Source organism: Macrobrachium nipponense, chromosome 9 (assembly GCF_015104395.2).
Source record: "Macrobrachium nipponense isolate FS-2020 chromosome 9, ASM1510439v2, whole genome shotgun sequence".
NCBI lineage: Eukaryota > Metazoa > Arthropoda > Malacostraca > Decapoda > Palaemonidae > Macrobrachium > Macrobrachium nipponense.
Window position 1 is genome coordinate 60,187,904 of NC_061110.1, and position 15,622 is coordinate 60,203,525.

Consider the following 15,622-nt stretch of genomic DNA (forward strand, 5'->3'; position numbering starts at 1 on the left):
TTTATACTGTAAATAACACACAGAAAGAAAATTCTAAGAACATTCTCAGTTTGCCGTATTTTAACGGATTTGAAACCATTAAACCATTGTTAAAAGCTTTTAATGTCAACCTTGTTTTTTCCTATAATAACACACTAAAAAGAATGTTAATAAAAAATGGCCCCAGAGAAAGCAACAACATAATATATAAAATTCCATGTATGGATTGTCCCTCATTCTATCTCGGACAGTCCAGCAAAGCCTTAGAAGTAAGGCTAAGCCAGCATAAATACTCTGTAAAAACTGGGCAGAAATCTAATGCATTATTTATTCATTTAAGTGAAAACAACCACCGAATTAATTGGATTGATAGTTCAGTAATTGCAAGGTCAAGAGATGTCTTATCACGAAATCTTTTAGAATCTGCTTAAATACAACTTACTTTTCATTGTAATTTCAATGTTAGTCGTGGCCTTTTTCATTTAGACCCTTGTATCTGTAACATGTTTAAGAATGACCTCAAAGATATAATTACTGACTTAAATAAAAATCAGTTGCCTTAGAGTTATTAAAAAAAAAAAAAATTTGTTGTAATGTATGTCTGTCATGTTTTGTGAATATAGTTTTGTTTACCAAGTTCCGAATAGCTGTCACCTATAATCCTTTAATTGTCTGGAAATTGTATCTGAGATAATTGTCTTAAACCTTTAATTGCACCCATTGTTTATGCTTGTTTGGGAAGGTTTCTTATCTTCCAGGTGTGTCGGATTCTAGGTAATAATCCCTTTATAATCCCTATCTGTCAGTTATACGAACCTTCTTGTATTGTCTTCTCTCGTACTTTTGTCAGTATCTGCTCAGTAGAGGACTTATAAAGTCGAAAGATCTTGCAGACTCCTTCGTTTATTTTTCCTTCGTGGCATTTATCTTTATTTATGGATTTATCACGTTCCTAACTTTAGTGATTCAGTTATACATATATGATATTATAGGTATTAGTTTATATATATATTATATATATATATATCGTTATGAATATATATATAGATATATATATATGTATATATATTTATATATATTAATATAGATATATATTATATATATATAATATATATATATATATATAGCAAATACCACGGGAAAATGATAGTCAGAAATCCAAGCGCTTTCGTCTTTATTCAGACATCGTCAAGGAGCTACTTGACGATGTCTGAATAAAGACGAAAGCGCTTGGATTTCTGACTAATCATTTTCCTGTGGTAATTCGCTTATTTATGAAGTCACGTTGCATCTACTGTGATTTTTTAAGCATATATATATATTATATATATATATATATATATATATATATATATATATATATATATATATATATATATATATATATTATTAGTTTCCTATTTTAATTCATATGACATCAATAACCTAGGTATTGTGAAGCTAGTTGTAGTAGCTGTAATCAACCAGTCAGACTCTTCTAAAGGTTGAGTGATGAAGTGTTAAAATTTTATGTTTTCCTTGTCAAACTTTGAATCGGTGTCAAAATTTTGTCCTGTGATTCACCAGTGGAATTAATAGTCATAATTTGGTATTAATTAGATAATCCACATGTGTATTTCTTTGGTTTGTAGTATGTGTTACTATTAACTTCTGATACAATTTCAGGATCCAAATCAGCTGATTCGTGCATGTGCCCTCCGTGTTTTGTCAAGTATTCGAGTTCCTGTTATTGTTCCTATTATGATGCTTGCTATAAAGGATGCAGTAACAGATATGTCACCATATGTTCGTAAAACAGCTGCTCATGCGATACCAAAGTTATACAGGTGAGTATTAAAATATTTGGAAATGAATGTGAGCTATTTTTGCAGATGAGATATTGCACGTATTTTAATGGACTCAAATTTCAGAAGGTAGGAACTTAATTTTTCCTAATAGTACTGTTTTGTTATCTTATTCAGTTTGTCATTGATTCTATACTATAAAGTAAAACTCATTTGGTGATGGCTTCTCATGTTGATTTCATAGTTAACCGGGCTTATTTATAATTACCAGAATTTTTTACTTAGACGTGTGTTGCCTAGTTTGATGAGTTTTGTCATTGTCTGTTAGCTAATGAGTTTTGTTAGCAACCACACACAGAGGCATTCCTAGAGTATTTGGCACCAGGGCCGTTTATTCCAGGCTAATATTCCTTTACAACCCCCTCCCCACACCAGCCCAATAACTTGAGATTTTTTTATAAGGAATGAATATATAGCTTTTTTTTGGTTGATATCTTGTAATACTTAAAGAATAATAGTACATTGACATTTCATTCTTAGCCACTTGTAATACATGCATATTGTAGGCTAGATAAAACCATAATCGTAACTAAAACAAATTTTGTTTTGCAACAGAAAAGATCTCAATGTAAAAAAAACATTTTTAAATAAAGTTAAATATTCTCCTTCTGATTTACTAAATAAGACAAATTTTACACTCTCATTCTATGTGACTTAGCAGCACCAAACTTGTCAATGACACAATCAAAATTAATATTCTTTAAATATTCATTTTCTTTAGAAATTATTGCAAGACTGTTCAATCTTGCTTGACTCATTGTTGATCAAAGATAATTCTTTATAAGCTTTAGCTTAGAGAAACTTCTTTCGCATGATGCTACTGATACACAAATTGTTAAAAAGTCTCATGCACAGAGATAATTTTGGCAAGGATTCTCCCAAGCCCCATTCGACAATGAACTTGGGAAACTGTAAGATCGTCCAAGTGTTGCTCCTTTAGTCATGATTTTGGCGGCCCCCAAGTGTCCTCTGAGTCGCACAATTTCCACTTTGACATCCTCTTCTGGAATTTCATTAAAAATCTTAGACATGCTTGAGGTGCTCTCCTGAAGTTGTTCTTAATTTACAGAGAGCAAAGTGTGTGGCTGAATGGTTGCAAATGTTGACAGCACATTATCCATGGCCTCTGATCGAACATTCAGTTCTTGATTAAACTTATCGTTACATTAAAACATTAATCTCCTCATTTCCTCTTGCAATTTCAGTCCACTATCCCTAGTAAGCTCTCCAGGCATTCTTTTCTTTATTCTTCCCCGTCTTTCCATGGATAGCCCCATTTCTTCACATAGTTGACTTGCATATACAATTGCTTTCCCTACAATTTCATTGCGCTGACTTCTAAAGAACACTTTCGAACTTTTGATCTTTACACAGCATTTCTCCAAGCTTATTCCATCTGTTTGCAAATATTTTTGTGTGAGGTCCACTTCCTCCAATATATCACACCAGAATGAGAGAAATGACAAAAATGAAAAATCACTCACAGCTTTTAGTAAATTTTCAGCTGATCCTCTTGTATCTACTCTCCAAGGCTGTAATCAGTTTTTTAAATTTTTTCTTGACTGGCTTTACAGCGACATAATGTGCACTCCTGAGGCAGAAATTGCCCGTTTTCTGAGGCAGACTGCGTCAGAAAATCACTGAATAATAATAATAATAATAATAATAATAATAATAATAATAATAATAATAATAATAATAATAATGATAATTGGAAACATCAAACTGAGGAATTGAATATAATCTATGAGCCTTTATGACACCCCCATCAAGCTGTCACCTGGGGCGGACCCCCCCCCCCCCCCCCCCCCCCCCATTTAGTATGCCACTGACCACACAGTTTGTCAATTCTTACTGAGTATGTATAGGTAATTAATGAATTGTAAATTCAATGTTTTATAGTTTGGGAGAAATTTAGGTCTGATTATCCATCTACCGTTTGATTATTTTTTTCAAAATTATTTTTAGAAATACATTATGAAAAAAGTGTAATGCATCAATAAAAATAACCTGTTATATGAATGCTTCAGAACTTAATTGTATGCATTGGATATCTGGTAAATCCTGATAACCTAGACTAGCCACCTACTATTAGAAGGGACAAAGTGTACTAGGTTTATTTTTTTATTTGAGCAATCATTCTTATCTTAACCCTTTAACACCGAAGGGGTATAATAATTGTCTCCCGTATGCCGGCGGGGTCTGGGAGTGAGCGCCGAAGCGGAAAAAATGTTTCTTCAAAAAATCACAGCACACTTAGTTTTCAAGATTAAGAGTTCATTTTTGGCTCCTTTTTTGTCATTGCATGAAGTTTAGTATGCAACCATCAGAAATGAAAAAAATATCATTATCATTTATAAATAATGGGATATATGATAGCGCAAAAACAAAATTTCATATATAATTGTATTCAAATCGCGCTATGAGCAAAACGGTTAAAGCTAATGAGTTAATTATTTTTCCGTTGTATTGTACACTAAATTGCGATCCTTTTGGTATATAACACATTGTAAAATGATCAAGGCAACACAGAGAAAATATTGTCACAAAATGATGCATGAATTCGTAACGTGTGGACGTAAAAAAAAGCAGTTTTCAAAAATTCCCCATAAATCGAAATATTGTGCTAGAGACTTCCTGTTTGTTGCAAAATGAAGGTAATTGATTGAATATTACTAGACTGTAAGTGTTGTAGTTTACAATTGCAGTTTTCGACCATTTCGGTCGACTTAAAGTTCACCGAAGGACGAATTTTTTCTATTTATCGTTATTTATATGAAAATATTTCAAAACTGATAAAAGCTACAACCATAGGTTGTTTTATGTTGTATTCTACATGAAATTGCGCACATTTTCATATAAAAATTTTATGTAACGGCTAATTTAAAATGGTGCAAACATTACGACAATCGGACAAAAAAATTTTGATTTTTTCGGAAGAGTTACCGTGTGGACGTAAGGAAAAAGTTTATTTCATAAATTCACCATAAATTGAATTATTGTGCTAGAGACTTCCAATTTGTTGCAAAATGAAGGTAAATGATTGAATATTACTAGAAGATAAGATTTTTAGCTTACAATTGCGTTTTTCGACCATTTCAGTAGAGTCAAAGTTGACCGAATGTTGAAATTTTGACATTTATCGTTATTTATATGAAAATATTTCAAAACGGATAAAAGCAAAACCATGAGTTGTTTTTTGTTGTATTCTACATGAAATTGCACACATTTTCATATAGTATAATACTCCATGTAACGGCTAATATAAAATGGTGCAAAAATTATGTCAAAGTGATGAAATAATTTCTGAGATGTGTCGCTGATACTTTTTAGTGCGATAAGAAAGAAATTTGTGCTTGCGCGCCTGCGTAACGATTGTAAACAAAACAACACCTTGATCTGTGAGCTCCCAGCATCCCCCGAGGCGCGTGATTCAAAAGTTTTCGCCTTGTAGGCCTATAACTATTTTTCCGCGAATTAAAAAAAAAAAAATTATATCAACATACCATACGTCCAATTGGCACCCAACAGACAATTTCTGGGCCTAACCTGTGTCGCTCCGTGAATTGATTCCTATAGCACTCATTTAGAAGGTATAAATATTGCTAAATATACTAGAGAAAAAAGCTATATGGTTATGCCAGAGTTTCCTGGCTCGCTCACCCTTATTTAGGGTGTCGGTATGGAAACTGGGGCGTGTGTAACCACTATCAGAGGTCCCCTGCCATTTAGTCTCTTCCTTTCTCAATATCCCTCGTCTACAGAGGAGCCGTTCCAGGCCATCTACCGCCCGCCACTGCTACAACTAGCGTCTTGTTTACCTTTCCTTTCGATAGCACTGGTAACGCCACACGTGTTGTGTTTTTGAGCTGTGTTATTCTTTGTGAATTCACCCTTTTATTATCATGGCTGAACGTCAAGAATCTGCTGCATCTAAGTTGAGTACTGCTATTAATGTTTGATCATGTTTTAAGGTAGCGATAGGCTTATAAACGTGTTTATTTTGGTTATATGTATGAGCAGGAGCCCAAGGCAGCCATTCGCGCATCGCTACCCGCGTATATTTACGCTCATGTCGGCACCCAATTGGTCTCCCATACTAATTGGAGTCGCCTCTTTTGGATAGATTAGCAGTTCCTCAGATATTATTTATAGATGTTTTGCATTTTTAATCCTGACGTTAGTTTTATGTCCGATCGCGGGGGATACTAGCCTACCGAGCCGAGCTGCATGCTCTCGGAAGGTAGCCTAGACCTTGTAGTCCTATTATACATCCGTTAGGTTGGTCTTCCAACCTTTAATTTACCTAGATGGTGTATTATATTCTACTTAGTATATTAGTCTCTTTAATAAGAGACTTCTTTGTCAGTGTACGGAAGAGCCTTGGCCCTTACCGTAGCCTATACATGACGGTCCATGAGCCACCCTGGTCTTCCTGGCCATATCGGTTATAGAATTCGATTTGGCGAGCTAGGCTAGCTGCTCAGAGCCTTCCTGGCTAACCTGTTCAGAGCCTTCCTGGCTAACCTGTTCAGATAGTTTCGATTTGCGAGGGTTAGGCCAGCCGCCCGAGAGGACTCTTTGCTTTCTCCCTCTCTCCATCTCCCTTCCCTTTCCTCTCTTGTCTCCCCCGCGTCAGGACTATATATGTATTTGATTGTTATTATCTGAATGATACGGATATTGTGTTATGTTGCGCGTTTGCATGTTTTAGTAGGCCTATAGGCCTACTACTCCTGATCAGTTCGGCCATGACCTACTGTGTGGTTGTACACCTGGCTGGTAAGGTCTCCAACTGATCGCGTGAGGGCCACCCTTCTAGTCGACCTCCCTCCCCCTGCACCCACCTCTGTGGGGGAACGCGGCTCGCCTCACACTACTCCAGGTAGCCGACCCAAGCCTCTCGCATAAAGGGGAGGGTAGGGAGTACGGTCAGGGGATAGGTCCACCGCGTCATGCTCAGTATGGGTGGTAAGAGGGTGCCCGCTCGGGCGAGCCTTGGTTGGCCACCTGGCTCGTCGGGACGGTGCGCTCTCCGTGCCACTAGAGTCACATCCCCTATCCACGGTCCTACTTCACCAGACCTATCCTCCCGCTCCGGCGGGACCGGGACTCTGGCGGGACCGGGACTCCGGCTCCAAGGTATTGGCTATACGAATAGCTATGACCCTTTACTTGACCAGACTCAGGCTAAGGTTTTACCGATTTCCCTGATCTGTTCTTACGAAGCCGGACCTGGCGTAGAATAGCTAGGTGTAAGAAGACCTGACACTGGGAACGATCCACCATGGTTGGAACAGTTAGTTACGCGCATGTATTATTTATGACTAGTAAGATATCTTATCTTATTATATACTTCAGGCTCGTTTACTACGGCGGATAACCTACTCCGCCGGGTATTCAGAACCGAGGTACCATGTTATCACTAGCTCCCTCGCCTTGTTTGACCTTCTTGGTTTGTCACATCTATCCCAGACCCTGGTGGGAAGGGAAAATAGGCTTGAGACTCAATCTTAGTTGACTAGATTGAACGTCTCCGGTGCCAACGGAGTCAGGCCAGGTCTCCCTTACCCTGCCCTGTTCCATCAGGCCTATACCTTTACTTTCATGTCAAGAACAATGACTAGTCCTCGGAGCTGGCGAGAAACAGGGATGCATGAAATTTTACTAGTTAAGAATGCATGCCCCACCGGATACATCTCCGGTGGGTCTAATTAGTGACACTCATGTATCATTCAACTTACAGATGGTGCGTTGCCTGGAGACGGGGTGTACCGCCGTTCTCCAAGAGCCCTGCGGGCACGTGGTGTGCCGGACCCACGCCGGATGTGTGGTACAGGTGGGATCTCTGCCGGTGTGGCACCATGAGGGGTGCGAGGTCTGCTACGGACTGGTGAATGAATTCACCTCCCAGTCGGTACGTACCACCCTTAAAAAGGATACAATGAGAATCAGATTGAATAAAATCACGTTGATACATACTAGACTAAGGATAGTTTTTAGTTTAAGGATTGAGAGAACTCTCTCTTACAGAGTATTCAAGCCGTCAAGGATGCGGCGATGGCTACTCTGATGGCCTGGGTCCGGTGGCTTTGGCCGTAATGTGAAGGCCAGACAGCCCTACATGCTGTCCGAGGAGATGGCTTCGCTCATCTACCCCGGAACAAAGAAGTCGGCAGCTGTAGAGGCGGAGGAGCGGCCCCCATTATCGCCAGGATCCAGGCGGAGACCTCGCCCTTACCGGACGACAACTTCGGCGAGGTGGTGTTAGGGGAAGTAGCGGCCTTGGACTTGAAGCGAGAGCCCATGGTTGTGGACAACCAGGGCGAAGGTAAGAATGTTGTCGAGGCAGGTAGCGTAGGGGCTCAAGGCTTGCTCTTTAGCTCATCTCATTCTTCTTCTGCTACTACTTCTTCTTTCCAGGGATTCACCGGTAAGCTTCAGTCTGTTAGACACAAGGCAAGCTCGGTGATCCCTAAGGTGAGAAATCCTTCCACCTTTAAGGCTATTAAGAAGTCCTTGCCTAAACCAAGGTCTGGATCTAGCCGTGCCAGTACGCCATCGGCTCCCCATCCCGGTGCGGACTCGGCAGATGCTACTCCCCCTCCACAGGGGTCAAGAGCAAGAGGTTCAAAAGCTAGGGCCCAGGAATCTAGCTTTGACCCGGCGGCATTCTCCTCGATTATGATGGAGCAGGTAGGGAACTTGGTTCAGACCAAGTTCCAGGAGATTTTCTCCCAGCTATCCTCCACTCTCGAGGCATCAGGACAGTCCATCCAATCCCTGACGGAGAGGATGATAACTCAGGAGACCCTAGTGGCGGGTATCCGGGAAAATATGACAACAGGACAACCTCATTCCGGACAGGCTATTCAACCTCTGTCGATGCTGGACTCCTCAAAGCTGCCCCCATTTAAAAACAATAACCCCTGGAGGCCAGCAGCATACGCTCCTTTCGCGTACGGTATGCTTACCATTGAGGGATGCGGGACTCGAAGACTGGAGGACTTTGAGTTCTACCCGCATGATCTCCAGTTCCCATTCATGGGGTATGCCTGTCTGACAGACAAGGCTATGGTAAGGGAAGATAAGGTCCCGAAGGAGACCGTTATCTTTCCCAGGGACCAAGCCCAACAAGCATGGGTCCGGAGCTTGACGGAGTGGCAGTGCGTCAACACTAAGTTGACAGCCCACAAGAGCCCGTTTACTATCTTTGTAGTGGGTGACAACACCCCTACCCCATGCCTCTCCAAAGTGGCTGGAGCTAACACTACAGGCAGCCACGGAGGATAAACCCATGCCGCAACTCCGGGAGACAGATTTGCCTTCCCTTCTGCTCCCCGGAGGCACAGTGTTGGGTAGACGCTCCGGCCACCTTTACGGTGGTAAGCTTGCCTCGGACTGCGGAACTACGTTGTTCGGCGAGCGGCTTCCCAGGCTTCTGGACACTCTAGTCAAAGCCGAGTATGACGCGAGGTGTAGACTGAGTAGGTCTCTCAACTCCGCCACCATGATAAAGATGACATCGCTGATATATGCGGACGAGCCACTGTTTAAAGTCCTAACGAAGCCATTCCTTCACACAGTTCAATGTGATCTTTATGACTTCGCAGTGGCTAGGCGGAACTGCAGGAAGCACATCCTGGCGGACGCTTCCATCCGCCACGAGCCCAACAAGCTCATTAGATCATCGATCTGGGGAGTAAATCTCTTCCCCGACTCTATCGTCAACAAAGTACTCGGGGAAGCAGCTAGGGTGAACCAGAGTCTGAGGATTCGCTGGGGACTCATTTCAAAAAGGAAACCTGAGTCCGCCGGATCACACCCTATGGGCAGGAAGAAGTTGAGGAAGTACCAACCCTTCCAGCCATCTCAGCCACAAACAGTGGTCCAAGCGGTCCCGGTGACCCAAATGAATCAGCCCTCCACCTCAAAAGCACAGCCGCAGCAGCAGTTTGTGCTTTTGAGCCAGCCTGCCCAGCAACCCCAGAGCGCGACTTCCTTCGCCACCTCCCCGGCTTTCAATGCTACCTTCGAATCCCAGGGGTTTCACGGGTACAACAGATTTGCCAGAGGCAGCCAAGCTAGGGGTGCTTTCCAACACAGAGGTGGCGGAAGAGCTTCGGCCCGAGGCAAAGGCTTCCGGGGAGCCCGGGGTGGCCGTCCATCTGCCAACCAGTGAGACTCCTCAGGTAGGAGGGAGGCTGTACCTCTTCCGAAACCGTTGGAGGTTCAGCACTTGGGCACACAGTATTGTAACAAAAGGTCTGGGATGGAGTTGGAAACAAGGGCCTCCTCCATCAACCAGATTTTACCAGAAACCGAATGCGAATATACCCAAGAATTGCTTCAAAAGAGGGCAGTGTCAGAAGTCAGACACTTAAAATTTCAGCGTTCCAAAGAAAGACTCACACAAGCCAAGAATAATCCTAGACTTGTCCCATATAAATTCATTTATTCAGTGCGACAAGTTCTGTATGCTGACCGTTTTGCAGGTGAGGACCTTACTTCCCCGTGGGGCCGTCACCACCTCTATAGATCTTACAGATGCCTACTATCATGTCCCAATAGCAAGACACTTCCGTCCCTTCCTAGGCTTCAGGATAGGGAAGAAGGCCTATTCCTTCAAAGTAATGCCATTCGGGCTCAGCAGAGCGCCCAGAATATTTATGAAGATAGCGGAAACAGTAGTCCAGGAATTAAGGACCCAAGGGATAATGCTAGTAGCCTATCTAGACGATTGGCTCATATGGGCCACAGACGCTGAAGAGTGCCGCAAGTTAACGGTCAAAGTGATAAGTTTTCTGGAATACCTGGGATTCCAGATAAACAAGAAAAAGTCCCGGCTGACTCCAGCACCACGTTTTCAGTAGTTGGGAATACAATGGGACCTAAATGGTTACAATCTATTGATTCCGCCAGCAAAACGCAGGGAAATAGCAAAGGCTACAAGGCAATTCCTCAAAGGCAAACAGACGTCCCGCCGGAACCAAGAACGAATTCTAGGTTCACTCCAATTTGCATCAGTTACGGACATGCTGTTGAAAGCCAAACTAAAAGAGATAAACTGGGTCTGGCAATCCAGAGCAAACAAAAGATCCCGGGACAAAGTGTCCCGGATCCCGGCAATCTTATGCAAGAGACTCCGCCCCTGGGCAGAAGTCAAGAACTTGGTCAGTGACATTCCGCCAGCTACATATCAATCTACTGGAGGCCATGGCAGTGTTTCTAACCCTGAAGAAACTCTTGCCAGCAAAGAAAATCCACATCAAATTTGTATTAGACAGTGCGGTGGTAGTCCACTGCGTAAACAGAGGCGGCTCCAAATCGAGCCATGTAAATCATGTAATGATAGCAATACTTGCCCTAGCCGAAAGGAACCAATGGCACCTATCAGCCACTCACCTAGCAGGAGTAAGGAATGTAGTGGCAGACGCAGTGTCAAGGACCACTCCACTGGAATCAGAATGGTCACTAGACAGAAATTCTTTCAAATGGATCTGCCAACAGGTGCCAGGGCTTCAAGTAGACCTTTTTGCCACAGAATCAAACCACAAACTGTCATGTTATGTGGCTCCCAACCTGGACCCTCTGGCATATGCCACGGACGCTATGGCAATAGACTGGAATACTTGAAAGAGAATTTATCTCTTCCCCACAATAAACCTACTACTGAAAGTTCTGAACAAGCTCAGATCTTTCAAGGTCAGATCGCCTTAGTAGCTCCCAACTGGCCCAAGAACAATTGGTTCCCACTACTAGTGGAATTGGGACTCCAGCCCCGGCGGATTCCCAATCCCAGACTGACGCAGTTGGTACAAACGCGGACTGTGTCCGCTTCCTCAAGGATTCAGAAAGCCCTAACTTTATGGACTTCATGAAGTTTGCGGCACAAAAAGATGCCAACATGACCCTCAAAACATCCTGTTCCTGGAATCAGACAAACGAGAATCAACACTGCGTCAATACGATTCAGCAGTGAAGAAGCTAGCCACCTTTGTGAGAGACACAAAGGTACAAACCATGACTACAAATCTGGCAATTACCTTTTTCAGAACCTTGTTCGAAAAAGGTTTAGCAGCTAGTACTATTACTACAACCAAATCGTCATTAAAGAAAATATTCCAATTTGGATTTAATATTGATCTCACAGATTCGTATTTTTGTACATTCAACTTCCCTGTCAGATATATACTTAGCTATAGACTCCGTCGTTCCCGACAGAAATTCGAGTTTCGCGGCACACGCTACAGGTAGGTAGGTGATCTATCGCCCTGCCGCTGGGTGGCAGGAATAGGAACCATTCCCGTTTTCTAATCAGATTTTCTCTGTCGCCGGTTCCGGTAACATCGTTGCTGGTTCCTCCTGACTTTGACTTTTGTTTTTTCATCGCCGTTGATCTTCTGGACTGATTATTTGGTGACGTATTTGGATCTGTGGTTTGGCATTCGTTTTTGTGGACTGTTTTTTGGATTTTGCTTTGGATTGTTCTCAAAATGTCTGATTCTAGCTGCGAAGTTAGAAGATGTATGAATGAGGGTTGTTTGGTGAGACTACCGAAAGCTTCGGTAGATCCTCACAATGTATGCAAGAGGTGTAGGGGGAATGAATGCTCTAGATCTAACACTTGCAATGAATGTGTGAATTTGAGTGAGGAAGGATGGAAGACTCTAGATTCCTACTTAAGGAAGTTAGAGAGAGATAGGGTTAGAAAAGCTGCCTCGAGAAGTTTGAGTAGATCTCGCTCTAATGAGCCAGTTAGTATAACTAACCCCCAATTAATTGCTTCCTCACATGCAGTATCGCCCTCTCCCGTCGCAGATAATGCAAATTCTGCTACGGAGATTGTAAATCTGAAGACGGCATTAAGAAGGATGGAGCTTAAAATGCAAGCTCTTCAAGGTAAGGCTGTGGAAAGTGATGAAAGTGTTCCCAGTGTAGTGGAGGGTGCGTCTGATCGGCTCTGTCTCGCTCCCAGGCCTACACCTCTTCCAAGCTCCCAGGCCCAGAGGAGAAGGAATGTCGACAGCCGTACGGAGGTTACGGAGAATCCCCACCGATCAGGCGTCCCCTCGGCAGAATCTGTAGTGTCCCAGACTGCCAAGGATCGCCATTGGAAAGGCATCCTAAGAGTGCTTCTCATCATCCGATTCGTCTCCCCGCAGAAGTGGATGGACTTCCGACGAACTATCGCATCCAATTTGGAGGAGTTGGAAAGTGCCTACGCTGGACTCGAGCCCGGAACGTTTCCCAGAGGATTCTCCCTGCGAGAGGAAAAGAGCCAAGAAGACATGGAATTCTCCTGCTCTAGGATCACGATCGCCTACGCCCTCCAGGGCGCCTTCTCCTCTTCCTTATAAGGAGAGGGAAGAAACTGCGACAGATATCCTCCTTAAAATGCAGGAACAGATATCTTCATTGGTAGGAGTATTAAGAAAGGATCCTCCTCGGAGGAAAGACACTTTTCTTCCTGTTAAGAGATCTCGTCTGGTGGGCGTTCCGGACTCCAGGCTCCTCTCCTCTACTCCTCGTCCTAGGACAGACGACAACGGAAGAACGGACAGAAGCTCATAGGCGTGGGACGCCAGATACGGACAACGACAACAGAATCGAGTGTCCGAGGCGGACAGCGCCAGCCAGGCGCTCGGCGCCAGAAGTGGACAACTCGGACAGGCAAAAGTGTCATACACGGATGGCGCCAGCCAGACATCAGCTGCCAGACGCGGACAGCCCGGACAGGCGGAATTATCGTACGTATACAGCGACAACCAGGCGCCAAGCGCCAGATATGGACAACCTGGACAAGGCGGACAGCCAGGACATGAAAAAATATTGTACGCAGACAGCGCCGTCCGGGCGCCAAGCGCCAGAAGCGGACGATATGGACAGGCAAAAGTGTCGTACTCGGACAACACCAACCAGGCGCCAAGATCCAGATGTGGACAGCTTGGACAGACGGCACTGTCCGAGGCGGACAGAGACATCCAGGCGCGAGGAGCGAGCCAAGCTTTCGGCGCCAGATAGGCGCCAGGAACTAGGATTTTCTCCAATGAAAGCAGACAGAGAAGTCAACCAGGAGTCTCCTCTCTATGACTTTTACCAGGAACAGATTTCTCTCGACAAGGGCGCAAGATGTCGCACAGGCGGCCGTCGTCCTTGTCAGGATGTATCTGTTGTTGGTGGAAGTTTTTCGCAAGCACAGCCTTCTCCTGACAGGGATGCAAGATGTCGCACAGACGGCCGTCATCCTTGCCAGGAGGGCTTTGATGATGATAGGGCTTTTTCGCGGGATCAGCCTTCTCCTGGCAGGGACGCAAGATGTCGCACAGGCAGCCGTCGCCCTTGTCGGGAGGGATCTGATCCTGCTAGAAGCCCTTCACCTTGCGATAAGAGGCGCTCTCCTTCGGCTGATAATGCTTCTCCTGTTTAACATGAGTTGGAAGATGTTTCTGACACGGAAGCTCAAAAGAGAGCGGGCCTCTCGGACTTCAAATCTTTGGGAGCTCTTTTGCTCCAAGAATTTGGAGATTCTCTGAGTCCTGCCGCCCCTCCATCTCCTCGGTCGCTGTTCACAAGCACGAAGACCTCAAAAATCATCCTCCTTCTTGAAGATGCGCCCAACCATTTCCATGAAGAAAGCTTTGCAGTCTTTTGGAAATTGGCTCAGCTCCAAGGAGGAGGCGGGAAAGACACTTTACCTGCCCTCCCTCCAGACTTTCTGGGAGGAGGGGTATTTGGTACAAGACAGGTGAAGCAATGGGACTCGCCCTCCCAGCTTCTGCTGAGGCAGATTTTTCAACACTTGTGGATGCGTCGAGGAGACAGTCTCTCTCCAGCAAAGACAATTGGGGAATGTCTGAAATGGACCATCTCCTCAAGGGATTGTTCCATGTCTTGGAAGTTTTTAACTTTCTAGACTGGTCCCTTGGGGCGTTGGCCAAGAAGACACAGGACAATGAAGGCCTGAGCCCCGAAGTCCTTAATAGTGTACTAGCGTGCATGGATAAGACGGTTCAAGACGGATCGGGGGAAGTGGCCTCCCTTTTCGGAGCAGGAATTCTTAAGAAGAGAGCTATATTTAGTTCTTTTCTTACAAAAGCTGTCTCGCCGGTACAGAGTTCGTCCCTACTATACGCCCCTCTGTCAAACCAGCTTTTCCCTTCTCAGTTAGTGAGAGATATTTCTCACTCACTTACTGAGAAGGCGACACAAGATCTGCTGGTCCAGTCAGCCAAAAAGGCGAGGCCAGCTGTTCCTGCTACGAAGAAGGAGCCACGAAACCCAAAGCCGCCCTTTCGAGGGAGTTCAGATTCCCGGCCCTCCTTTAGGAAGAGAGGAGCGGAAAGGAGAGGTAGGTCTTCTTTTAGACCCACAAAGAAAACCAAATGAAGTTCAAGTCCTCCAAGCACCAGTAGGCGCCAGACTTCTGAAGTTCTCAGAAGAATGGGCTTTGAGAGAGGCGGACACCTGGTCCCTCTATAGTGAAAAGAGGATATCTCATCCCCTTCCGAGACAGGCCTCCCTTGACGTCTACCCCAAGGGAACTGTCAGCGAAGTACAAGGACCCTGTCAAGAGGAAGACCCTGCTTCAGCTCGTAGACCAAATGTTGGAGAAGGAGGCCATAGAATTAGTGCAGGATCCACACTCCCAAGGCTTTTACAATCGACTGTTCCTCGTACCGAAAGCCTCGGGGGGGTGGAGGCCTGTCCTGGATATGAGCGCACTGAACCGATTTGTAGAGAAACAGAAGTTCTCTATGGAAACTTCCAACTCGGTTCTTGCTGCTCTGCGTCCAGGA

At 44.2% G+C, this 15,622-nt stretch overlaps 1 protein-coding gene across 3 annotated transcripts in view; it reads left to right on the forward strand.

The window, feature by feature from the left end:
• The window catches only part of LOC135218244 (AP-3 complex subunit beta-2-like), a 694,745-nt gene that overhangs the window by 240,673 nt on the left and 438,450 nt on the right, over window positions 1-15,622 (forward strand). For all 3 annotated transcript variants that reach the window (XM_064254405.1, XM_064254407.1, XM_064254406.1), the window contains one exon: window positions 1,645-1,805. In XM_064254405.1, the coding sequence (XP_064110475.1) occupies window positions 1,645-1,805 (161 nt within the window). The remainder of the gene's footprint in view (window positions 1-1,644; window positions 1,806-15,622) is intronic.